The 27,226-nt window shown below is 40.2% G+C and overlaps 1 protein-coding gene across 1 annotated transcript in view; it reads right to left on the bottom strand.

The window, feature by feature from the left end:
• LOC124795630 (beta-mannosidase-like) overlaps window positions 1–27,226 on the bottom strand; it is a 302,941-nt gene that overhangs the window by 118,900 nt on the left and 156,815 nt on the right. The window contains exon 8 of the mRNA XM_047259702.1: window positions 674–870. Coding sequence (XP_047115658.1) covers window positions 674–870 — 197 coding nt within the window. The remainder of the gene's footprint in view (window positions 1–673; window positions 871–27,226) is intronic.

Here is a 27,226-nt window from a genome sequence, read left to right as displayed (position 1 = left end):
GAATGATTTTTAAAGTATTTAAACTTAAATTCAAACAATTGGAAGTTTGATTTGGATGATAAATGATTATGATGAACTTGAACCATACAGTAATCACAATGCCTTCTTGCCAGAAGTAAATATGATAACTATGAATATGCAGGGGATATAATGGCAGGAGAAAGAAGAAGTTAAATAGTGCAATAAAATTTACACATGCAGAATTGCATTGCTGATTGGTTTCAAACCCAAAGAGATACATATGTTTATTTCAAACTATTCTATGCTGTTCATAGCACTACAAAATGAGAGAGCCCAAAAGAAACTAGTAGTACGCTAGCTGACAAAAGGCATAAATAGCATGAACTGATTATCAAGCTTAAAATTTGAACAGAATCTTTAATATTCCAACACATCAAATATTTCTAAGGCTGTCAGAGCCACTGGAGTCTAAGAGACACTAAAGAAGTTGTTTACCTGTCTATCTGATGATGAAGGTATTTCAGTTATTTAAGAAACTACAAATTAATCAAATGACCTGTGTAGGAACAGTTTCAAGTTTAACATTTTTTATTGATACCCATGCGATGACAAGTGAGCCATGTCTTATGGATCTGGAGTGATAATTAAAGTCTTAGCACAGAAAAAAATACTTAAAATATCAAGAAATTAGTTACTCAGTTATAAGACATACCTGATAGAACAAATCAGATTCATACAATCCTCCTCCCCATATGCGTAGCATATTCATATTAGCATTCTTGGCAGCAGTTAGTAGATTTCTGATCCTGTTCGGATCAGCACTCATTTCTGCAAGCACATGAGATGGTATCCAGTTACTGCCCTTTGCAAAAACTGGAACACCATTGACCTCTAAGTAGAAACTAAGACCTGAAACACAAAGATTTCATTCCAAATATTTCTAATTAATGTTTTGGTTACTATTATTAATTTCATATATATAGATTAGTTATACATTAATTAATTATGTACTTCCCCCTTACAAATGTTATGGTGAAAGTAATAAAAAATTGGAGACTAGTTTAGTTAATGTTACTGTTCTCAAAGGTAATAGAAACTGATAAGAAAGGTAAATTACTGCAGCAATTACACAATTATGAATTCTTAGTGAATCACAGTGTAATTCTAGAAATGCATAGCACAGAATTTCTAAAAAGAAACTTCTTAAATCCAATAATGGAAAATCCAGGTTGAAATGTAACCATATTACGAAAAGGATAGTTGATACTCATGATATTGTGGAGATGCTGAGTCACAGTTAGGTTCAACAGAAAGACTATTAGAAAGAGAGCTTTCAGCCAACTAGGTCTTCATAAGAATATTTATATTGAATGAATGACTTATGACAGCATCTTAATATATCATGGTAAACACATAAATGATTTGGTGTTAAATTGACCATATAATTATAGTCGCAGTCATGAATGGCTGCAAGTATGATTGTAGTAATATTGCTTATTGTATTTGATTTTGGCCAAACTAATAGGCGCAGCAGACAATCTCCACTGCGCCAATTTTAATACTGACTGGTACAGTTGTATGGAATTTTTGAGCGACCCATTGAATTAGTATATTGCACCTGGTCTGGTGCTTCGTAGGACAGATGGCTGTTCATTAATAATCCATAACTATCTCCACACCTGGTTAGGAAGAAGTGGTGTTATATTGCGCACCCAGAAACTCAAGGACATAGACATGACAAATGCACTCTGATTATTGGCTATAAAATATTAATATGAATGGAAGAGGTGTTGGAAGTAAGAGGCAAATGAGTGATAAAATACTAGGATGCATAGAATACATGCTGGGTGCAAGAGGCTAATGACTGATTATTTCTGGAAAATTTAAAACTAAGCATGGAAATACTCATACTAGAGACTACAAACAAAGTTAAATACTAGGAATATATTATATCTACTAACGATGTCCTTAGAAGAATCTACTGGTCTCTGCAGATCTTTCAACATACACCACTAGCATGATGTTAAAATCCTGTTTACAAATGATGATTGAGGACAGTGTCTCATAAATCCCAGAATAACAAATCAAGAAAGACAAATGAAACAAAAAGAGCATAATCCTTCATCTGTTTCTTTTTTCAGAACTGTGAACACATCTTCATTGATAAGTTGACATTCTGTTCACCTTCACTTAATTCAAAAATTAATAATATTTCCTTACATTTGCACTGTCCTTGCAGGACTTGCCTACTTTTCATTTTTCAGTGTCTACCTCTTGAAAGCAAGCTGTGGGCATGCAGCTCTACTGTATGGTTAAATGATGATGGCGTCCTCTTGGGTAAAATATTCCAGAGGTAAAATAGTCCCCTATTCAGATCTCTGGGCAGGGATGACTCAGGGGACTCCGTTGTCAGGAGAAACAAAGCAGATTGGTGTGTGGAATGTCATATCCCTTAACCAGGCAGGTAGGTTAGAAAATTTAAAAATGGAAATGGAGAGGTTAAAGTTAGATATAGTGGGAATTAGTGGAGTTTTGAGGCAGGAGGAACAGGGCTTGCGGTCAGGTGAATACAGGTTTATAAATACAAAATCAAATAACAGTAATGAAGGAGTAAGCTTAAAATGAATGAAAAGATAAAAAGGTGGATAAGCTATTACAAACCTGAGATGAAGCAAGCTGGGATAATTTTAATTCCCCTCTTATTTTGTCATCTGCTCCTTAAAATTCATTTTTTCATTTTGACTTAATTAACATTAACTTAAGTGAGTATAATCTGTATTATTATAAAAGAGAAAGATTGGCCCTTAGTTTTAAGGAATATAACACCAGATCTAATTCTGTTCTTAGTTTTATTATGTAATTGATTTTCTAATTTATTTTGACTATTACTGGTTAGTATCTTTCATTATAGGGTGAAATCAGTTATTGTTTCATAACTTAAATTCTATTGTTGAAATATAAACAAATTTAAATTCTATAATAATTGTAAACATTTGGAAGACAAAATGCTAGTAATCTTAAAGAATCTATTTGGCTATATTCGACAAAATGTTAGCAAAGCCTTAATTAATTCCAAAGTGATTAAAGGTTTTGTCAAAATTATTTTTTGCGTAACTATGTATGTTAATTTCATGATTTAAACAAATAATTTGGCTTAACCCCTGTAATAGAAGAAACTTTTAAAAAGACACAATTTTTTTGATGTGTTCAGTTAATTTAATGACTTGAGTTCTAATTGTACTTTCTGTACATTAAACTTCAAACAAGGTGTAGTTTCAGCACCTATTATTGCGAGGATATGTAAGGACCCAATTTTTGGTCATGAGACAGTCAGTCCACGACCAAGTTTCAGTTGAGTAACCAGTGTTGCTTAAAATGACAACAATGCATCAACTTAACTGTGGAATAAGTGTTAAACAATTAGGCCACATGTAAAAACAATGAGAGAGTCTGCTCCATAAGTCCCTATTTATTCTTCAAGAACTATGAACTATGTGGTTATATTATTATTGCTCATAGATGTTCAACAGTAAACTATTGTAGCAGTATGTGGAGGTTTGCCTGCAAACTATTAATGAGGCTTATGGAAAGTTTAAATAATAGTGCACTGGCCATACATATATAACTGTATATTATTTGGGGTTGTGCAAAGTGAAATTAAACAATGGTGAAACACAAATGTGTACCTGTCGGCCACATTATTTACAGTAGTTAGTGTTCCACATCATTGTCTGACACTTTCCTCATCATTACGAAGTGTTGTATTCATGATCTATGGAACAAGTACTAATGTAATCTAATCTGATCTAATCTGTCCAAATTACAAACCCCATTTTTCAGCCAGTGTAGCAACACAGTACATCGACACCGAGGACAACAAATGAAGAAATAAAGCAGGCAGAAATGCTACAAACTGCATAATGAACACATTATAGTAGCCAAGATAGACACGGAGCCCACACCTACCACAGCAGTACAAGTTTATATGCCAATTAGCTCTGCAGATGATGAAGAGATTGGAGAAATGTATGATGCAACAAAAGAAATTATTCAGATAGTTAAGGGAGACAAAAATTTAATAGTCATGGGGGACTGTAATTCAACAGTAGAAAAGGAAGAGAAGGAAAAGTAGCAGGTGATTATGGAGTGGGCATACGGAATGAAAGGGGAAGACGCCTGGTAGAATTTTGCACTGAGCATAACTTAATCATAGCTAATACTTGGTTTAAGGAGTACGAAAGAAGACTGTATATGCGAAAAAGGCCTGGAGACACTGGAAGGTTTCAGATAGATTACATAATGGTAAGGCAGAGATTTAGGAACCAGGTTTTAAATTGTAAGACATTGACAGAGGCAGATGTGGACTCTGACCAAAATTTATTGGTTATGAACTGTAGATTAAAACTCAAGAACCTGCAAAAAGGTAGGAATTTAAGAGGATAGAACCAGGATAAACTTGTAGAGAGTTTCAAAGAGAGCATTAGGGAATGTTTGACAAGAACAGGGGAAAGAAATACAGTAGAAGAAGAATGGGTAGCTTTGAAAGATGAAATAGTGAAAGCGGCAAGTAGAAATCCTTGGGTAACAGATGAGATATTGAATTTAATTGATGAAAGGAGAAAATAACAAATCACAGTAAATGAAGCAGGTGAAAAGAAATAAAAACGTCTCGAAATGATATCGACAGGAAGTGCAAAATGACTATGCAGGGATGGGTAGAGGACAAATGTAAGGATGTAGGGGCATGTATCACTAGGGGTAAGCTAGATACAGCCCACAGGAAAATTAAAGAGAATTTTGGAGAAAAAAGAACCATTTGTATGAATATCAAGAGCTCAGGTGGAAAACTGTCCTAAGCAAAGAAGGGAAGGCAGGAAGGTGGGAGTATATAGAGGGTCTATACAAGGGCAATGTGATTGAGGCCAATATTATGGAAATGGAAGAGGATGTAGATGAAGATGAAATGGGAGATATAATACTGTGTGAAGAGTTTGACAGAACACTGAAAGACCTAATTTGAAACAAGGCCCCGGAAGTAGAAACCATGACAAAACTCTTCCAACTGGTGTTCAAGATATATGAGACTGGCGAAATATCATAGACTTCATGAAGAATATAATAATTCAAATCCCACAGAAAGCAGGTGTTGACAGGTGTGAAAACTACTGACCTATCAGTTTAATAAGTCACAGTTGGAAAACTGTAACACGAATTCTTTACAGATGAATGGAAAAACTGATGGAAGTCAACTTCGGGGATGATCAGTTTGGATTCTGTAGAAATGTTGGAACACGTGAGGCAATACTGACCCCATGACTTATCTTAGAAGACAGGTTAAGCAAAGGCAAACCTGCATTTCCAGACTTTGTAGACTTAGAGAAAGCTTTTGACAATGTTGACTGGAATACTCTCTTTCAAATTCTGAAGGTGGCAGGGGTCAAATACTGGGAGTGAAAGGCTATTTACAATTTGTACAGAAACCAGATGATAGTTAAAAGAGTGAGGGGGCACAAAAGCTAAGCAGTTGTTGAGAAGGGGGTGTTATTCATTCTGTATATTGAGCAAGCAGTAAAGGAAACAAAAGAAAAATTTGGAGTAGGAATTAAAATCCATGGAGAAGAAATAAAAACTTTGAGGTTTGCCGATGACATTGTAATTCTGTCAGAGACAGCAAAGGACCTGGAAGAGCAGTTGCACAGAATGGATAGTGTCTTGAAAGGAGGATATGAGATGAACATCAACAAAAGAAAAATGAGGATAATGGAATGTAGCTGAATTAAATCAGTTGATGGTGAGGATATGAGACACTTAAAGTAGTAAATGAGTTTTGCTATTTGAGGGACAAAATAACTGATGATGGTCGAAGTATAGTTGATATAAAATGTAGACTGGTTATTGCAAGGAAAGTGTTTCTGAAGAAGAGAAATTTGTTAACATCGAGTATAGATTTAAGTGTCAGGAAGTCTTTTCCGAAAATATTTGAATGCAGTGTATCCATGTATGGAAGTGAAACATGAATGATAAACAGTTTAGGCAAGAAGAGAATAGAAGCTTTCCAAATGTGGTGCTACAGAAGAATGCTGAAGATTAGATGAGTATATCACATAGCTAATGTGGAGGTACTGAATAGAATTGCGGAGAAGAGGAATTTGTGGCACAACTTGACTAGAGGAAGGGACTGGTTGGTAGGACACATTCTGAGGCATCAACAGATCACCAATTTATTACTGGTGGGAAGAGTAGAGGGTAAAAATCATAGAGGGAGACCAAGAGATGAATACACTAAGCAGATTCAGAAGGATGTAGGTTGCAGTAGGTAATTGGAGATGAAGAAGTCTGCACAGGATAGAGCAGCATGGAGAGCTGCATCAAACCAATCTCTGGTCTCAAGACCACAACAACCTCTTAACATACAAACCATTGAATGCTAGCAGTAATATTTATTACTTAGGAGTATGACTGAGGGAACACATACATTCAGTGACACACACACACACACACACACACACACACACACACACAAAAGCACACACCTGTGCAGCCACATTGTACCAGCTGAACACACAAAGAAGTTGCGACTGCAGTAAGGCAGGTGGAGTGGTGTAAGGAGTTGTATCTCGGAGGGGGAAGGGGGGGGGGGAGGGGAAGGGGGGTTGGAAGAGTTAAAAACATTCATTTGTAGAAATATGGCTCTTATGGAACACCTCAACAGTGTTTTAAGATTAAAGTTGTGTTTCAAAATTCTTACAAAGGGATATGCGAGTATGTAGATTATAAATCTGTGTACTAAAACAGTCACTGTCATCAGTTATGAATATCTGGGTGCATTCAGTGCACAGGGGGCAATATTAAGCAGTATGTGTCAGTCGTCAGTCTTAGCCTCATACAATATGTTATATCACGATTGACATAATTGAGGAAAGTATAAGCATGAAGAAAAAAATTTGATCAAAAAATCAGTATCTGGTCTCAATTACATTGCATATCTGACATCTGACATGCACTAGAATACTATTTTTTTTTTTTTCTAAATAGAGTGCATATCTGAATATCTGACATCCTATGTGCATCAAGAGACAAAATTAACGTGAACTGCAGTAAAGCAAGATTTTTAACTATAACCTCAACCATGGTGAAGGAGACAGAATTAATTAACATTCTGCTATAAATTATTCCAGTATTTCATAAGATGATTGATGAACCAAGCTAACTACGGGATCCATTTTTATTTTCAACATTTCATACTGCTTTCTAGCAGAATGTTACAAGGATTGTGCAAAGGTAAACAAAAAGAAGAAATAATCAACAACAAACTAGGATTACGGCATCAACTCAAAGCATTAACAGATTTAGTAATACAACAGAAGGAAGAATGGAAGGCACAACAGTTACAGGAGAGGGAAGATGGGGAACCACAAAGGCTAAATGAAAAGGAAAAGTTAAATAAATTTTTGAGTCATTATTTCCTGAGTTGAAGAATGTCTGTCAAAATAATAGGAATTAATAATACACAATCAAGAAAGAAGTTCTGAGCTGGAAATAAGACTACAAAATAAATCTGAAACTGCCACAACATTTTGGGGGAGTATATCTGAGCAAGTATGGATTTATGTAACAAAGAAACACAGAAGTAGAACTCAATGTACCAGCAGTGCATAGTAATGTCACCAAAGTCAAGAAGACCACAGTAGAAAAAAATGAGAGATATAACATAACCAAATAAAAGCATTGAAGAATAAAGTGTTCTCTAAATTTCCATGGTGTGATTGATGATGAAATAGTTTATGAGTGAATGTCAATGTCCAATGGGTGCAATATTTTGGCAAGAGACAGGTGCACTGATGAGTTGCTTATCTAGGAGCTGGTGCAGGGGTTACATCTTCTCCCTCTGACCTGATACTCCCTCAGTGGACTGTGTCCAGGTGTGGGTGTGAGTCAGCGACTGCCTCTCCCTCCTCTCACTGACACATCCCTCCACAAGAGGTCTGAGCCCAAGGATGCATGCCATCATCATCTCTGCTATTGCTCCACTTGCACCCAAAGTCAGTTCATTGTGGGATATCTCCTTCCTCTCCTTAATGTGACTAAGTTCAGGTTCCCAGAGCTTACTAAGGATGCAGCTACCATCAAGACTGACAATCAGTTTCTATGCTCAAATCTTGATGGATTCTTTAATGACACAGTTCCAGAAGTTAGACATTTATTTCAAAACCTTAGTACAGTTGTAATCTGTGCATATAGTTCTGATAGCAGTGTTCAGTGACAGCTGACTTGTTAGGCTGCTGCAATGTGGTGTGTTGTTGGTGTTCCCGGCAACAATCTTTGACAGAATGCATGGTCTGACCTATGTATATCATGACACATTGACAAGGGATCTGATAGACTCTGGACTTCCATAGTCCAAGGTCATCCTTGACATTGCCAAACAGGGCCTGTATCTTATGTAATGATTGCAGACATCTTCAGTTGGTGCTTCCACAGAATTTGTACTGTCTTTCCAGATAATGTGTCATTAATGGTACAGTCAGTGTAGTATGTACTGCTCTCTGAATTTGCCACTCTGTATAGTCATTCTTCCAGAACCATTCTCGATCATTCAAGTTCTGGGTTGAGACTCTCATTGTTCTCATTGCCAGAGACAGTGTGAGCCCTAGGTACCAATGTTTTGAGTATACCATTCATCTAGCCGGGTGGTGGTAGCTGTCTGCATAAGTATAGGTTAGTGTGCGTCTTCTTAGGTACACTCTGTGCCATCTGCTCTTCTTTTTACTAGGACATCCAGAAAGGTGACTAGTTCATCCACTTTGAGTTCCATGGTAAAATTGATGTTCTAATGCATAGAACTGAGACATTTGAGGAAACCATTCAGCTTGTTTCTGCATGTAGCCACAACAAAAGTGTCATTGACATGCTGGAAAAATCAGGTAGGTTTCTGTTGCATGATTCTAGGCCTTCCTGCTCAAAATGTTCTGTATACATGTTGGCAATAACTGGTGGAAGTGGCTTCACCATGGCTACTCCTGTCTGCTCATAATAACTACCATTGTAAAGGTAATATGTCAGTGTCGAGAAATGTGTCAAATTTCTGGCCGATAAGTTCCAAGGATTCTTGCAAACATTCTGGTAAAAATAAAGACAACACCGAAGTTCACAAGGATGTCAGAATCCTTAAACTTGAAGTTGCAAATATGATGTCAACATTTTCCAACATATCCTTCAGACATTTAGCAAGTGAGTACACAGAGCAACAATATTGCTAACAATGGAAAGTAAAGGCACCCTATCTTTGCAAACCCCTGAAAGTCCATAAAGTTTCAGTGTAACCAATGCTGTCTGTCGTAGTTTCTAAACAGCTTTGTCTGGTAAGTTAGACTCTTTGACAAGTACCATGATGTTCCTCTCCACTCCCCTGGTAGGATCATTGTCGATCTTCTGAAATGCACAACCTTCAGGCATGCCCCACGTCTTCTCAATGTAATCCTGGAGAGAAAGGTGTGTGATACTTTTGTCAGCTAGTAAAACTAAGATATCGGGATACCTTCTATGAGTTCCTGTATGACCACCTTTTCCCTGCTAGAGATGTTTGGTTTCATAGATTCTGTTTGCAGGAGTATGGTAGGTGCAGATTTAGGAGTGGGTGCAAAATTGAGTCCTTTCTTTTGAGCTAAAACTGTGTCCTCATCCAGTTGTTTGGCATTGAGATTGGTGATAACCTTGAAGGGAGCTTCAGAAGACAGTATCTCTTACATATGCTCAAATTTTGGTATTTGACATCTGGAATCCTTCCCCTGTGTAGAGCCCACTGTGGCCCACGTGAGACCATAAATCCTATTCCATGTCCAGGAACTGAACTGAATACCAGCTGTGTTTGTAGTATATGTAATCTGAATAGTTCTTTAACAACAATATCACAGACAGGACACATTGCTACTCACCATACAGAGAAGACATTTAGTTACAGGCAGGCACAATAAATAAATAAATCTCTATGGTCATGTGTGCATGAGTTATGCTTGTGTGAATGTGTGTGTGTTTTCTACTTTAGAACAAGGCCTCATGACCAAAAGCTCAGATTTATATCAGTCTTTTTGTTGTGCCCATCTGCAACTCTACATCTCTTCTGTATAGTGTGTTGCAGCCTATCCTTCCCATAATATTGTCATTATTCCATCCTGAATTTTGCATTGTTTGATTTTGAATAGTTCTTTGTTAAGTGAGTTTCAGCACCATACCATCTCCATGGCATCTCATAAGGAGTGGAAAGGTCTTAAGAGAATGGCTCCTCCAGTGATGCAGCTTGTGAAGTCTTTTCATGTCTCATGCTGTGATACATCTCCTCACTATAGAGGTATGTGATGAAGAGTCTTCAAATTCATGATTTATGATGAAATATTTCATGGGTGAATATCTGGATGTCAGTGTCCAACAGGCACAATATTTCAAAAAGCAAGCACATTGCCATCATCAGGTACATCAATAAAGTGATTGTCTATGAGCTGACTCTGGGCTTATCTCTCCCTTTCTCTCTCTCTCTCTCTCTCTCTGAACCAGCACTCTCTCTTTGTGGTCCATACCCAGCTGTGGGCATTAGACCAGCCATCCCCCCCCCCCCCCCCCCCCCCCGCTCCCTCTCCCTCTTGCACCAAATCTTCACTCTTTATATGATATTTGCACCCAGAAATGTGTGTTGCTGGCATCTTCCATGGTAACATGATGTTCAGGTCTATGGGACTGTGTTATGTGATGAAATCATTCAGCTTGTCTCTTCCATTGGGAGACATGATTATAGTATCATTGAACTACCAAAAAAATTTTACAACTCTACCTGAAGTGGATGGAGTGCTCCTCTTTCTAGATGTCAGGGCAAAAAGAAGAGCAGACAGCACATTGAGCCATATTGTGCACCATAAGAAGATGTACACTGACCTGTACTTACAAGCAGACAGCTGACACTGTGTCACAGAGGAGTGGCATGCTCAAAGAAATAAAAGGCATGTACCTTCTCTGAAAATGAGAGTCTCAACCAAAAAATTGAACATTTGAAGACACTTTTCTGGCATAACAGCTACAAAAAAATTGCAAATTCTTATATTCTATGCCAACTGTACAGTTAGATGAAACATAAGATGAACCTTGTGAGGATGTATCCCTTGTGTTTATTCTGTTTATCTGGAAATATAGGGTGAATTCTTAGAAAATACCAACTGAATAGTGTTTCCCAACCACCAGCTAAAATATGGGTACAGCTTGCTAGTGTCAAGGATGATTGTGGGCTATGGAAGTTCTGAGTCTACCAGATGCCCTGCCAACGTTCCACGATTTAAATGTCACATTTACCTGAATCTAATATAATAGAGGGAAACATTCCACGTGGGAAAAATATATCTAAAACAAAGATGATGTGACTTACCGAATGAAAGCGCTGGCAGGTCGATAGACACACAAACATACACACAAAATTCTAGCTTTCGCAACAAACGGTTGCTTCGTCAGGAAAGAGGGAAGGAGAGGGAAAGACGAAAGGAAGTGGGTTTTAAGGGAGAGGGTAAGGAGTCATTCCAATCCCGGGAGCGGAAAGACTTACCTTAGGGGGAAAAAAAGGACGGGTATACACTCGCACACACACACATATCCATCCACACATATACCAACTGAATCTAAGCCGCACTTGAATTTAAGCCACATACAAAAAAAAAATGAAACTCTAAATTCCAGGAAAAAGTACTCAAATCTAAGCTGCATGCAGAAAATGAAACTTTAAATTCAAGGGGAGAAAAAGCTGCTGACTACTCTTGAAAACTGAAACAAAGTTGGTTCATTGTAACATGAGATGCAAACGAGATAGAATGGATGATGATGTAACTACAGTAGTTGAGTTCAAGTCATAAGCTTAGCAGTTGAGGTTAGCAAGATTATTTTGTAGATTAATTCACTCTTTCGAATTTCAAACAGAATTTATAGTTGTAGAAGATTTAAAAATCAATACTAAAAGTCAGTTGCCTCACTTCTGTGTCTGCTGTTGTCTCACTCAAGTTTGTTAGGTGAACAGGATTTAATGAGGTAATAGCTAACATGGAAGAATACATAATTTTTACATTTTTGATTATTCTTCTGGCAAAGAGAGTATGTGATTCTTGATTCATAGGAATCTCTTGCCACTGGTAGGAAAACATTCAGGATGTAGCATTAGCCATAACAACATAACTCATAAAAGCAACACTTACAAAATATGAATGAAAATAACTTTGAAATTAACAGCTGAAATATAAAACAAAATTTTATTAGATTTATACATAAATTTTATGAAATGTTTAAATATAGGTTAGATAATTCTGAATCACAACACTTGATTCCTTGTTGCTCAGTTCTTCCTACAGAGCATCATCCTCCATACCATTTAGTGCATTCAGTATGGAACATTTTATAAATGCCTGTTGCAAGTCTAATTTGAAACAATAACAAGTTTTTGATGGTGTTGAGCCACAATCATACAATATTTTTTGAGAGAATAAACTGCCATTTGACTGTGTATTACCATAGTCATCTTCTGTACTATTTTGGTTTCTATGTCATTATCAAGTACAATGCTAAAAATCCTTGTTGTTGTTGTGGTCTTCAGTCCTGAGACTGGTTTGATGCAGCTCTCCATGCTACTCTATCCTGTGCAAGCTTCTTCATCTCCCAGTACCTACTGCAACCTACATCCTTCTGAATCTGCTTAGTGTATTCACCTCTTGGTCTCCCCCTATGATTTTTACCCTCCACGCTGCCCTCCAATACTAAATTGGTGATCCCTTGATGCCTCAGAACATGTTCTACCAACCGATCCCTTCTTCTGGTCAAGTTGTGCCACAAACTTCTCTTCTCCCCAATCCTATTCAATACTTCCTCATTAGTTATGTGATCTACCCATCTAATCTTCAGCATTCTTCTGTAGCACCACATTTCAAAAGCTTCTATTCTCTTCTTGTCCAAACTATTTACCGTCCATGTTTCACTTCCATACATGGCTACACTCCATACAAATACTTTCAGAAATAACTTCCTGACACTTAAATCTATACTCGATGTTAACAAATTTCTCTTCTTCAGACTGTTAATATATATATGATATGTTAACTGTCTATAATATTGTATTTGATAATGGCATAAATGCCAAAACCTAGATAGTACAGAGCATGTACACTGTAATACACAGTCAAATGGCAGTTTATTCTCTCATAAAATTGTTTGTAACGTACTTCCATGCATCATCAATCCTCTGGCACAGTTGCGACAAACTTGCATCTTTTACACACCTTGTTGGTGTTAACTGTCTGTTATCTGTTATTTTTTGAAAGCCAGTCTGTGTACATATGTTTAAGTAGATGCAGAATTGATGTCATCCTGCCAAGAATTATTGCCAAGTCTGTTTTTCTTTCTAATATAAGGGTGGTTCAAATGAAAATCTTAAAAGTGCTAAAATATTTTAATTGTAAAATGAACAAAAATCTTGCACATCATATTTCAATGTACCATCCCTGACATTGAATTGAGCACACATATTCCCCCCACCCCACCCCCACCCCCTCCACCCCTTTGGGGAAAAACTCGTCATCACCATACCTGCTGACAAAATAGTCTTCGATTTCTTCAGTGCACTTCCACCAGCCTTTGTCCACTGACTTGGCTGGTGTTTCGACTCTAGTGTGCAATAGTTGATCCAGGTATCATCAACAGTCACAAATCAGTGCAAAGAGTCTTGTGGATTGAGCTTAAATATCACCAGGCGTTGTCTTGAAATGGTGTGCCAGTGACAGTGAGAAATTATGGCATGCACCTCACACACAGCTTCCTCAAAGCCAATTCTCCATGTAAATATTATGTACTCACTCAGTTGAGATGACTACAGTCTGAGCACTCTCACGAATTTTTATTCAGTAGTCTTGCATTACCATATCATGGATGTTGTCAATAGTTTCCTTTGTGATAACCTCAATTTAACAGCCAGAGCACACTTCATCTTCAGTGCTTGTCCAATCATGTTTAAATTCATTAATCCAAAAGTAAATGGTCTTCAATGATGGTACAGAGTCAGCACGAACTGCATTCAATTCTGTTTTGATCTGGGTGGCAGTCAGGCCCCTCAAATGAAAATGTTTAATAATAACAGTACAAAAGTCAGTTTTCTCCATTTTCAGTCACAGTCAACATACTGACCACTTCAGACGGCTGTCAAAATGAACTGTATGCTGTATGTTGTGGAATTCTTCATACATTCCTTGGAATAATCAAGCTTACCTACTATGAAAGTGAAACAAGTATGTTGATTTGGAAAATCCAGGATGGAATAAGAGAATATTATGAAAAGGATAGGCTGCTACTCAATATACAAGGGGGGGACCCAAAAATAACTGGAATTTCTTTCTAGAAAGCTTATACTTTATTGTTTTCAAATACAACCTTAATCTCCTTTGACAGTACTCTCCATTAGCATTAATACACTTGTCCAAATGTTCGAAGCATCTTTTAAATTTGTCCTCTTTGATACCTGCTAGCACTTTCATGACATTGCATTTTACGTCTTCCACATCCACAAAACGCTTCCCTCTCAAGTCTCTTTTCATCCTCTGGAATAGGAGGAAGTCCAAGGGTGCTAAATCTGGCAAATAGGGGGCATGGGTCAAGGTAGTCATCTTCATTGACGCCAAAAACTGGCAAATGCTGAGAGCCGTGTGCACGGGGGCATTGTCATGATGCAGGAACCACACGCCAGAATCACACAAAGCTGGACGTTTTTGCGCCAAACTTCTGCGAAGCCGTTTCATAACCTTGAAATAGAATTGTTGGTTTACTGTCTGGTTTTCAGGGACAAATTCAGCGTGTGCGATCCCTTCGATGCCAAAAAAAAAAAAAAAAAAAAAAAAAAAAGAGAGAAACGGTTCAACATCGTTTTCACATTCGATTTCAGTTGTCGAGCTTTTTTTGGTCAAGGTGAGCCAGGTGACTTCCATTGTGATGACTGTTGTTTACTTTCTGGATCGTACCCATAGCACCATGACTGTAATGATTTTGTTGAAAAAATGTGGATCATCTTTGAACGCGTCCTTCATTTCAAGACAGGCTTGAACGCGACGATCTCTTTGATCTCTGGTAAGAAGCTTTGGCATGAATTTTGCTGCCACTCTTCACATCCCCAAATAGACGGTCAAGATGTGCTGAATTGAGCTCCAGGACAACCCAGACAAGTTCTTGAGTTGGTCAATTGTCCTGCATCGATCTTCACTGATGAGATCACAGAATTTGTCGATGTTGTCTTCGTTTCGAGCAGTTGAAGGTCGACCAGAATGGGGCTGATCTTCAACCACCATTTTTCCCTTTTCAAACTGAGAAAACCATTTGTACACATGCATTTTACTACATCACAACAGTTTCGGCTGCATTTTTGCTGAGCAAGAAACAAAACTTCACTGCCACATGTTGTTCGTAAGAGCTAGCCATTTCCTCGTGTCACGTCTGCACTGTATGCACACTCAAAGAACTGCCAAAGAAACCACACTTCTCACTGTTAGGTGACACTGCATGGCTGAATGACTCAGCAGAGCTCCTTCTACAACCCTGTGTTGGTGCAACCTGCTACTACAAGTACATGATGTGCAGCATTATGATCTGGTTACTTTTGGGTCCCCCCCCCCTCATATAGCAGAAACGTTGATTTACAGATAGGCACAACAAAAAGACTGTCAAACAAGTAAGCTTTTGACCAAAAGGCCTTCTTCTGAATTACACAACATAAACACATAGACTCACACAACTGCAACTCACACACACATGAACATTGTCTCTGGCTGCCACCAAGGCCAGACTATGTTTAAATGTGTGTGTATGTGAGTGTCTAATTCAGAAGAAAGCCTCTTGTCTGGAAACTTACTTGTTTGTCAGTCTTTTTGTTGTGCCTATCTGTGACTCAACATCTCTGCTGTATGGTGAGTAGCACTCTATCCCTTTCAAGAAATTGACAGAAATGTTCCATTCTTTCATAGAAACTTACCAAACTTATAAAACCACTTTTGTACTATAACTGGAACTCCATGCACCCTTTTCAGACCAAATTTCAAGGAGTAGCAATGTTAAGCTAAAAAGGATTGCTAATGAAGAAACTAGTGTGATAGGGGCTCTGACTAGAGCTAGTTCCCAAGTATAGGATTAAATGAATGATCATCCAATGGGACTGATAACCTTCCTGTTCGGTCCCCTCCCCCACATCAGCCAATCACGCTAGAGCTACCAGAAACAGCAGAAGCTTGGACGAATGCGAAACAGGGCTGCCCCCATTTTCAATGCAATGAGTTGTGTGTAGGGGTTAGACCTCTAGTTGGCACAGGTATGTATGTATCTGCTCACTCTCCAGCTTTGCAGATTGCAGCAGATGCAGCTGGCCACAGCCTAGTTAAGAATGCATCATATCAGCTGGGAATGTCTGGCAACAAACACCACATGCCAATTGTGCATGCACAAATGTGCACCTACCCTCCCCATACAACAGTGACATGAATCACCTTGCAAATAAGGAAACAGATTCTGTCTGTATGAAAGTGAAACGTAAACAATATAGGAAAAGGCAGATTGCTACTTACTCTAAAGACGACACTTTAAGTTACAGAGAGGCATGATTAAAAGACACTTACATACAGCTTTCATCCACAGCCTTCCTCAGTAATAGAGAGACACACACTATTCATACACACAAGCAAGCACTTCTCATGCACACATGACTGCGAACTCCAGCTTCTCGGGCCGGAATGCAAATATCACATGGGCTGCAAGTAACAATCTGGAGGGACCAGGGGAGGTGAAAGGATAGTAGTGCACAGGTTGGGAGAGAGATGACCTTGTCTGATGGCGTGTTCAGGGACTAGAATGCCAACAGGCACAGCATCAGGAGTTAGTGGGGCAGGGTGATGGGGTGTGTGTGGGGGGGGGGTGGGGGGGGGGTGGGGGGGGGGGGAAGGAGCAGAAAAGGAAAGGAGCAAGGAAAGACAGGCTGACACATTGGCAGAGGGCTGCAAATAAACAGGGTGGCAGGTGAGAATGGGGAGGAGACGACAGGGCAGAGGGCGTGGAAACTGTTGGGTGGAGGGCGTGTGGACAGTAGTTACCACAGGTTGAGGCCAGGATAATTACAGGAGCAGAGAATGTGTTGTAAAGGAAACTCCCGTCTGCACAGTTCAGAAAAGCTAGTGGTGGAGGGAAGGGTCCAGATGGCTCGGGTAGTGAAGCAGTGATCGAAATCAAGTGTGTTATGTTCAGGTGCCTGTTGTGCCCCAGGTTGGTCTACTTTGCTCTTGGCCACAGTTTGGTGGTGGCTGTTCATCCTGGTGGACAGCTGGTTGGTAGTGACACCAATATAAAAGGCTGTGCAATGATTGAAACAGAGCTGGTAAATGACATGGCTGCTTTCACAGGTTGCCCAGCTCCTGATGGGGTAGGATAAATCTGTGACAGGACTGTAATAGGCAGTGCTGAATGGGTGGGTTGGGCAGGTTTTGCACTGGTCTTCCACAGAGGTATTACCCTAATGGCAAGAAGCTGGGATAGGGAGTGGCACATAGGAATTAAATAAGATGTTGTGGAGGTTGAGTGGGCAATGGAACACCACTTTAGGAGGGGTGAGAAGTATCTCAGGTAGGATGCCCCTCATTTCAGGGCATGATGATGGGTAATCAAAGCCCTGGTGAAGGATGTGGTTCAGTTGTTCCAGTCCGGGGTGGTAATGGGTGATGAAGGGGACACTCCTTTGTGGCTGGTTCTTGGGGGTGGTGGGAGGACTGGGGTGTGAGAGTAGATGGAACAAGAGATCTGTTTGCAGACTAGGTCTGGGAATAGTGCCTGTCTGTGAAGACCTGGGTGAGACCCTCAGCATACTGAGCAAGAGAGTTTTTGTCACTGCAGATATCCAGTTCCCAGGTGGCCTGGCTGTATGGGAGGAATTTTTTGGTGTGAAAGGGAGTACAGCTCGCAAATTGCAGGTAATGTTGGTGGTTGGTGGGTTTAATGTGGGCAGAGGTGGGGATGGAGCCATAAGAGAGGAGGAGGCCAACGTCTAGGAAGGTGGGGTGTTGGGTTGAGGAGGATCACATGAAGCAAATGGGAGAGAAGGTGCTGAGGTTGTGAGTGAAGTGTAAAGTGTTTTCCAATGTTCATTTTGTTGATTTTCTTTTATTTTTCAACAGAGTATTAAAGAAACATTGTTAATACAGAGTATGTAAAAAGGAATGTAAACAAAAGAAAATGTAAACAAAAGAGAATGTAAAATATGCTTAAAATAGCACAGGGGGTACAACTGAACATCAGCTACAGCACATCAGAAGATCCAAGACCTGTTGCAACACTTAAATCCCATGTCTGAAGAATACTTTCTTAAGTTTTTTAACAATATCTATCAGAGCAATTGGTTCCTATGTGGAAGCATCCATGATCCCTCTCCTGAAATCCAGAAAGGTAACACCAACCTACCACAGTGCAGCACTTACTAGTTGTACAAGGAAAATATTAAAAAGAATGATCTACAGCGAATTAGTATGGAAGTGCAAAACCCGAGCAGCTCCTCAGCTGTTTTCAGTGTGGTCTCATTCTACACTTCACAACCTATTATCATGAAAGTGGTGATACAGAGAGTCTTTTACATGGCAACATTAGAAAGGAATATTTTTTGACACTACAAATGTGGGTGAAAGTACCTGGTGATACAAGAAGAGTATAAATGGGGTTTCTAGGGCTGTCTTGCCATTGTTGTGTGTGATAATCGAAATAGTGTCAGTGCACTATCAGACCAACATATCCAAGAGAATAGTGAAACTCAGTGGATAATTTTAACCATAGCCAGTGGAGAATTTAATCAACTCAAATTTTGCCTCTGAAGCAAGATTCTTAATTTTAAGAAATTAATTAAGTTCCTGGACACTATCCACAGAAAGACACATATCTGGCTGCAACACATAAAGGATAGAATGGCAATAATTATAAGGATTCTTAGTGTCTTAGAGCACCTTAAGATCAGGTCCTAGGGAGCAGAGATATATTACCTGTTATTATTTTACAGAATCTTTGTTTGGCCCCTGGAGGACTGACTATTACCAGAACACCTTGGACCCATCATGAAGACATTAAAATGGTGGCATGATCTTTCAGAACTAGACCCATACAGTCTGTTCCAGTCTGTGCCCTCAACTACTTGGCATAAGTTACTTGAGGAATGGCTTTTGGGGTAGCAGGGTAAGTGTAACATGCACATGGGTTTTTTAATGTCAAACGAAACCCTCTATAGTTTTGTTGGTTAATTGTATGCTGTAACTGGGGAAATGAGTAGGTTAGCAGTGTTAATCACAGAAAAATATTTGTTATTGTAGATAAGAAGGAGATAATGTTACTTTGATATTAATTAACTGCAATTGTGCCCAGTGTAGGCTCTCAGATGTAGTTTCACTTATCAAAGCAAATAATGTCCCTGTACCACTAGGAACAGTAAGCAGGCTAAAACCAGGAGTGACTATTAGTGAAGTTTTACATTTATGTTATTACAGATTCCAAATGGGAAATAATCTGGGTGAAAGTAAGCGTCAAGGATGATCACTATATGGTAACCAGATGATTTTGTGGGAATCGAGATGTTATGTATGGTAATATCGAACCCAACATTAAGTATTTGCTTGTTTATAATGAATTAACTTTATTTTGATCATGTCGGTTCAACCACATCTGCTCAAATACAGAGTTCGGAAGACACTGAGATCAACAGTTTTCAAAGAAGTTCATTCTAAAAGATGAGGCGGTCAACTCTTGCAGTTGATAACTGCCACAGAGCCCCCACCAGTAGTGCGGAGCACAGTAAGGTTGATGAGAGGTGTGTGTGCACCCGGATGGCTGATGGCGCAGGTGCGTGTAACCGATCGTGTCATGGCAGGAGCTAGTGCGATGCGCGATCGGACTGTTTCTCGATGTCTTGGTAGGAGTGACCAGCGGAGGGAAGGAGGCATGGAAGACGTCCACAGGTTGACCGTGCCATGCTGCTGATGGCACGGTGGGAGCAGAAGGTGGTGGTATATCGGTGGGGAGAACATCGTCGTGCCGAGGCCGTGTGGTGCAGCGGGGTTTTGATCCGATCAAAGGTGCGGAGTGCGTCGAAGATGCGATGCAATGTATTGCCAAAGTATTTGCCGGTGAGCCCCGTGGTAAGTGCATCGTGTCTGGTAACAGTTTGTTATTGGCCATATGACATAAAGGAGCAAGCATGCTGTGGCTTAACAGGTTGCGTAAGAGATGCTGGATGAGCAACACTTGCGGTAATGACAGAGTTATAGAGGTGCTTGATGTCGCATCAGGGGAGAAAACAGCAAGCTGCACATGACTGACCTTGGCGGCGGGTGACTTCGCTGTAGACAGAAGCGTCACCTCAGAGTCTGTGGATGGTGAGTGTGTTACAGTGGTAGATGGCAGAGTGTTCCAAGTGGAGTTGACAGTGTAGGTGTTTTGATGTGTGAAACAGCCATGATCGAAGGTTGGAGGGTGTGGCCGTGAGCCCTGTGCATGAGGCGTGGCGATGGCAAGAGGTGGTGTAAGGCGGACGTGGTCGGGAAACCGTGGTCGGAGAAGGGAAGGCGATGAGACGTAATGTGAACATGAAGAAGTCGAATCGGCGGATGAACTACTGGTACGTGGCGGAGAGGCGACACAGTTCAATGGAACTGGAGCTGCATGTGTGCTGTCGATGTCGGCACTGCGGTCGAATTGTGAGGCTTCTAGTTTGTGCGAAACTGCTGCATGGTTATGTGCCGGAGCGGAAAGATGCTCACTCATCGAAGCAGAAATGGCAGATATGTTGGTCATACATTGCGGAGGCAGTGAAGAGGGCGGCAAAGCAAGCAACACTGGAATGCAGCTGGTTATGCCATGGTACAGAAACGAAGTTTCTGGAACTACCAATGAAAGGTGGCAGCAGCGTAAATAAGTTGCTTGTATCACATTAGTAACGTAGAATTTTCACTTGAGGTGGCATCATGATGACAGTTGTGACATCTTGGACATAGATCCATGTAGCGTGATCGTCAGGGTATTAGTTGTAGCTGGTAGTAATGGCAAAGGATCGTCAGCAGTTGGAGGTGGAACAATGACAGGAGCATCTTGTTGCATGTCGTGCTCGGTCAGTGTCAGCTGCAGCATGTGTAACTGATCTTGTACCAACAAGTTGTATGTCGCAATTTGCTCACGTAGCTGTCGCAGTTGTTCAGGCGAAAATGCATCTCATTGCATGTCGTGCTCGGTCGGTGTCAGCTGCAGCATGTGTACCTGATCTTGTACCAACAACTTGTATGTCGTAATTTGCTCACATAGCTGTTGCAGTTGTTCAGGCAAAAATGTGTGTCATGAAGCAGTCTGCTGTGTATCACTGAATAAGATGGGGTCGAAATCAGAATCTGTCTCTATCAAAGGGTAACCTGGTGCACAAGACAAGGTCGGCGGCACAGTATTGACGTAACAGTTCGAGTAGAAGAGATTGTGTGTGCGATTGTGAATGTCAAACTCAGTACTCAGTGGAGGCAGAGTGAGAACATGTTCACTGCTGTATGAAGCATTGATACAGCTGAAATCGTCTTCTGGGGTGCGTGAACAAGTTGCTGGCGTGATCCAGTAGTGAACTGCCGGGCGGTAAGCGTGCATAGTGTTGGTGAGTTATTGACATGATGCGGGTGCAGTAGCCGTGGCAGGATCATATGTCGCGCAGCTGTTGGTTTTGACTGGGTCGAGGTCAGTAAGCCAGCAGGCGGCAGCTGAGATGTCGCTGTTGGTAGTGGTTGAGCAGGGTCGGTACAGCTCGGGTGCTGCGTAGAGGGAGGCATGGCACGTCCAGTGTAGCACTGAGAAACAGCTGGCATTGTCATCAGTGTAATTGGTGCATTGTCGTTGAACAGTAGGATGTCCTTGATGAAATTTTTCCTGTGAATTAAACCAGGCATGCAATTTAGCCATAGTTGGGAGTTCGTGCGAACTGGGATTTGCAACGTAGTCCCCATTTGTTGCAGTCCATTGTTTGGCATGATTGTCCAGTATCGAAGCACTGCACAAAGTTAATTCATTACACAAAAACAAGCCAAAATAGTCCAAATTAATCAGCAAAGGAGCACAGCACTGTCCAGAAGTGAAATTACCAACGTGTTGAGCGGGTTTTGATGGACAACGTGTGAGTCTCGGTCGCATTGTTGATGTGTGAGGTCACCAGTGTGGGAATCGAGATGTTACGTATGGTAATATCAAACCCAAAATTAAGTATTCACTTGTTTATAATGAATTTACTGTATTTTGATCATGTCGGTACAAACGCATCCGCTCGAATACAGAGTTCGGAACACACTGAGATCAACAGTTTTCAAAGAAGTTTGTTGTCTTGCAGTCGATAACCACCACAATTTCAAAGACCATCTGCCTGAGGAGCTACAGGACCAGAATGCTTCAAAGAAAGACATTTTTATTTCCAACCAACATAAAGTTACTAAAATATTTTTGGTCCTGAAATTAGTTTCAGCAGTATGTTATCATCTGGCAGACTTTAAAAATTTAAAATGGTATGTAAGATGGATCTATACTTTTAAAATATGTTATATACTGTGTAGAGCTATGAAAGTAAGTGAGCCTGGAGTATGGCATGATCTCATCTAGACCATATGGGCTTGCTCCCCTTCTAGGTGCAGTTTATCTTAGGTTACTGAGGCAATGAAGAGTTTCATGCATTGTGAGATATCTACAGGTCATGACTATTTTTAAGAAGTGTCACAGACAGATACACATTATTGTAAACATATATCAGTGATGTAATCTACTTCAGATCCATAGAGGAAGTTTTATGTTTATTGTGACCTCTTCTTGGGAACAAAAATCTCCTCCACAGGAGTCAACAAGGACTCTGCAGAGATATTGTGAAACTCAGCTCCCTCTGTTCATCCATAATATCCATTCAATATAGTTATTCCCTGTCACAAAATATTAGTTTCTGGAATAATGAACCAGATTTGTTACTGGATTTAAGATTTCCCAGCAGATAGAACTCAAGAAGTTATTATTAATGAGGCACAACTGTTCAATGTGAAAATAACTTTGGGAGTGCTCGAAGCAGTCTCATAGGCCTCTTGAAAAACATATAAATGGTCAAGTGGATACCACTGGAAGTTCTGAGAAGCTGTTCACAGATGATGTTGTTGTATGCAGAAAAGTTTTGTTCCCAGAAAACTGTAGCAAAATGGAGGGATACACGCAGAAAATTGATACTTGGTACAGGGACTGGCAGTGCACTACTGGTATTTATAAATTAAATGTGTTGTGCATAAATATGCAGAAGGCCTTTTCCATTCTCATTACACTATCAACAATAAATCACTGGAAACAAGTGGCAACCATGAACTATTTGTTTGAAGTGACATGAAGTGGAACAATCACATAAAACTAGTTGTACAAAAAGCAGATATCAGGCTTAAAGTCACTGGAAAAATACTAAGGAAATTGTTCTCATTCATAAAAATGACTTACAAAAAACTTGTTTGACTGAATCTGGTGAACTACTCTTCAGTCTAGAATCCTTACCAGGTATGATTAATTGAGAAGATTGAGACAGTCCAAGTAACAGTAGTGTCTTTCACCCTGGTTCATTCAATAAGTGTGAGAGCATTGTGAGATGCTCATAAAATTCCAATGGCAACCACTACATACAGAGTTGTGTGCATCACAGAGAGGATTACTGTTCCACAATGGATCAGGTAATGTGTTACTGCCTCATGTTTTGTAAACAATTTTCTGTCATCTCTTGAACTCTTCCCAATAAAGAATTAATTTTATTATTTGCATTTCACCCATTATTCAGAGTTCCTTTTTCAATTTCTTAGTCACTTTCCATTTAATATGAAAACAGTTCTACTTCTTTGTTTGTTTTATACATTTCACACAATTTCTTCTTTCTTACACATGATATGTGATTCCTTTTTAATCTGAAGCCTTTTGGTGTGTGGAATATTGGGTCCTTATCATTATAAATAACAACCCGTTGATCCACTTGTTAGAACAATGAGCACATTTTATTGTCACACTTCAGATATATGTCACTACACATCGAAAGTATCACATAGACAGCACATAATGGCCGCCTTGGCCCAAAGAGTTTTTTGCGTGCCAGAGATGTTATGGCATGTCGGTGTTGCCACAAAGCCCCCCCCCCCCCCTGCCATCCTTGCAGTGCAGAGCACGAGGCTCTGCGGAGGTGAAACTGGGCAGCGCAGGGCCAGGGTTCGAGCACTTTTGGATGGAAAAATGTAATCACGGTGCCACACCGATGGGAGTATGTGGCGACCGGTTTGTGGGGTGACAGAGGGGGTGGGGGGAATGGACAGAGACATGGGGTGCAACATGTACAGTGTCCCCGTGGCGTCAATGAAACATTGAATGAGGGAAGGATCTAAGGAATTGGGGATCAGTGAGGAGTGGAGAACGGAAAGTTGGAAAGTGTCATTGTCGGCGGAGTGGGGGGAAATCCTGGAGGAATCCTGGAGGGGCAAGGGGGGGATGTCATGCTGTTGAGATCGCTACCCCCACTCTTCATGCTGTACACTCGCCTGTTAATAATCCTGAAAACTTGATCCGTAACTGAAAGCTTCTCGTCCAAGGTGCTGTTGGTGAGCGGCAGGAGCTGTAGTTGTAATGCTTCCGACATTTTGACGAGCCACATCAACCGTAACGCTGTATCGGGTAGCAAATCTACAGGTGCAAGGGTGCAAAGTTGTCACCGTAGTCCCAATGGGGTGAGGTCATGCAGGTGTTCCTCATGAATGATATGATGAATAATCTCGTCCAGAGCTCGAGAAAGTCTTTCACAAATGAGTCTTTTCGCGTTCGTATATTTTGGTGAAGACAGCGGGCTGATCACAATGGTCACTAATCAAATCCAAATGGTCATCCAAATGTCCCACCAAACATACAAAACATGATTCTTCTGAGTCAATGCCTGTGGCGGCGAAAATAGAGTCGACTAATGCGAACCAAACCATGTGTTAGGCTGCGTTTTTGCAAAAGTTGGCAGCTTAGGTAACTTAGTTGGTTTGGAATCCACAACCACTGGGTGTGTAAGAGCCACAGGTGTGGGAGCAGTCAATATGGCGTCTGCCGGGGGGGGGGGGGGGGGGGTGTTGTAGGCCCGGGGGCCCGTAAACTGTTACACCCGCGAATTGGTTGTTATTGCTGTCTGATGTATAGCAAAAGTGGGCGAGGTACTAGGAGAGGTCACATTCACTATACACTGTTCAGTTCGATCAGAAAATTAAGGCTGTGCATAGCCAGGCACGGAACCGATTTGCAGCGTGGATGATGTAGCAGCCGTGTAGTGGCACTGCTCCGAAAGTTGGTGCAAAGTTCTGAGGGGGGTTGCACACACCTGAGCATGCCACGTTAGCGGTGGAATGTCCAGATCTCTTTTCACACTTTGTCCTGTATGTTCGAAAGAACGATCTCGAGGCAAGATGGCAGGCAGTACGTATGCGTTGTCTGTGAGTGTTGTGGTACTGCAATCCACTCGCAGGTAGGAGGGCCTCGAAATGTTCAATGTATAGAGTCCATGCATAGTGCAGGTGGTCGGATTCTGACCGTAGAAATCATACGGCGGTACACCTCGTTGTGTAGGCCACATGACGATACAGGTGATTCACTCATACACACATGATTGTTATTGTTATTGAACTCACGTAGAACACAGGAAGAGTATCATAAACTGTCATCGGGGTCACCAATGTGGAATTTTGGGTCCTTATCGTTATAAATAACAACCCGTTGATCCACTTGTTAAAACAATGAGCACATTTTATTGTCACACTTCAGATGTATTACACATTGAAAGTATCACATAGACAGCACATAATGGCCGCCTTGGCCCAAAGAATTTTTTGCACACCAGAGATGTTATGGCATGTCAGTGTTGCCACAGTTGTTGTAAGTGGCATACTTCATTGTCGTCTTTAAAATGCAATTATTATTGGAGGTAAATAGAAATTCGTCTATACATACATTAAATTTAGAATTGGTATGTGTCAAATTATGCACATTATGCCTGGAACCATTTCATAAATTAGCGCCAACAATTTCTGTTATCTGTTCATTAATCTCTTACATACGGCAAGTTCTAAATCATGGCCATAGGCCATTTTCAAATTGGTAAACATTTAAATAATTGATTATATGATGTTGAATCAATACCACAGTGAAAATCAATTAAATAACTCTTGTTACAAGTGATAAATAACTTTTACAAGTAGTTTCTTTTATTTAAATCTTACAGAAAATTAATGTTAAAAATTCCACATGTCATCATTTGCTTTCTTTTCTCCACCAGGTGGAGGAATAATGACTCAAATTGTTCAGTAAATGTTTGAAAATTTCCAAGTGGAGAGCTAAATACTATAATAATTATAAATCTGTTTTCCAGAAACAGCAATTCTCTAGCTCTTGGAATTTCCTGGCACCTGTGTACCAGATTGGGACTTAGACCTGAGACATTAGCCTTTTCTGGGCAAGTGCTCTACCAGCTGAGCTATCCAAATAAATCATCACTGACTGTCATAGCTTTATTTCCACCAGGACCTCACTCCTAGTGGTTCCCTGGCTGAGTCCCAGGGCAACACACAGCTTTTCTCTGCCAGTAAGTTCGAAATCGGCACACACTTCACTGCAGAGTGAAAGCTAATTCTACACACAATACCCTAAGCTGTGAATAAGGCATTTTTCTGCTATATCATTTCTTTCTTGAGAGCTAGTCCCACAAGATATACAGGAGAGCTTATGAGAAGTTTGGAGAGAGATACTAGACACAAGTAAAGCTGTCAGAGTGGATCATAGGTATGCTTGGATACCTCAGTTAGTAGAGCACTTGCTGGTAAAAGTATAGCAAACACTTTTACTCTGCCAGGAAGTTTCAAATCAATGTACACTCCACTGCAGAGTGGAAATTTATTTTGGTTGCTAGCACATGCTTTCAGTTGTTGATATAAGCAGAAAGCATGGGTTTCAATAGATTTGAATTTCATGTTAGTTTTAATACATATAACAACTCCTTTCTTCTATTTTTCCAATAAAATATGCTGCTGTTACATTGTCACAGTTCTCTAATATTCTGATGCATTAGGGTAAGCCTATTAAAACATTTTTTTCTGTGTGAGACTCATTTGCCTCATCCCCTTTAACCCTCCATCTGTGGGCAATG

The sequence above is a fragment of the Schistocerca piceifrons genome, chromosome 4 (assembly GCF_021461385.2).
Source record: "Schistocerca piceifrons isolate TAMUIC-IGC-003096 chromosome 4, iqSchPice1.1, whole genome shotgun sequence".
Lineage (NCBI taxonomy): Eukaryota > Metazoa > Arthropoda > Insecta > Orthoptera > Acrididae > Schistocerca > Schistocerca piceifrons.
This window is presented reverse-complemented; position numbering and strand designations above follow the sequence as displayed.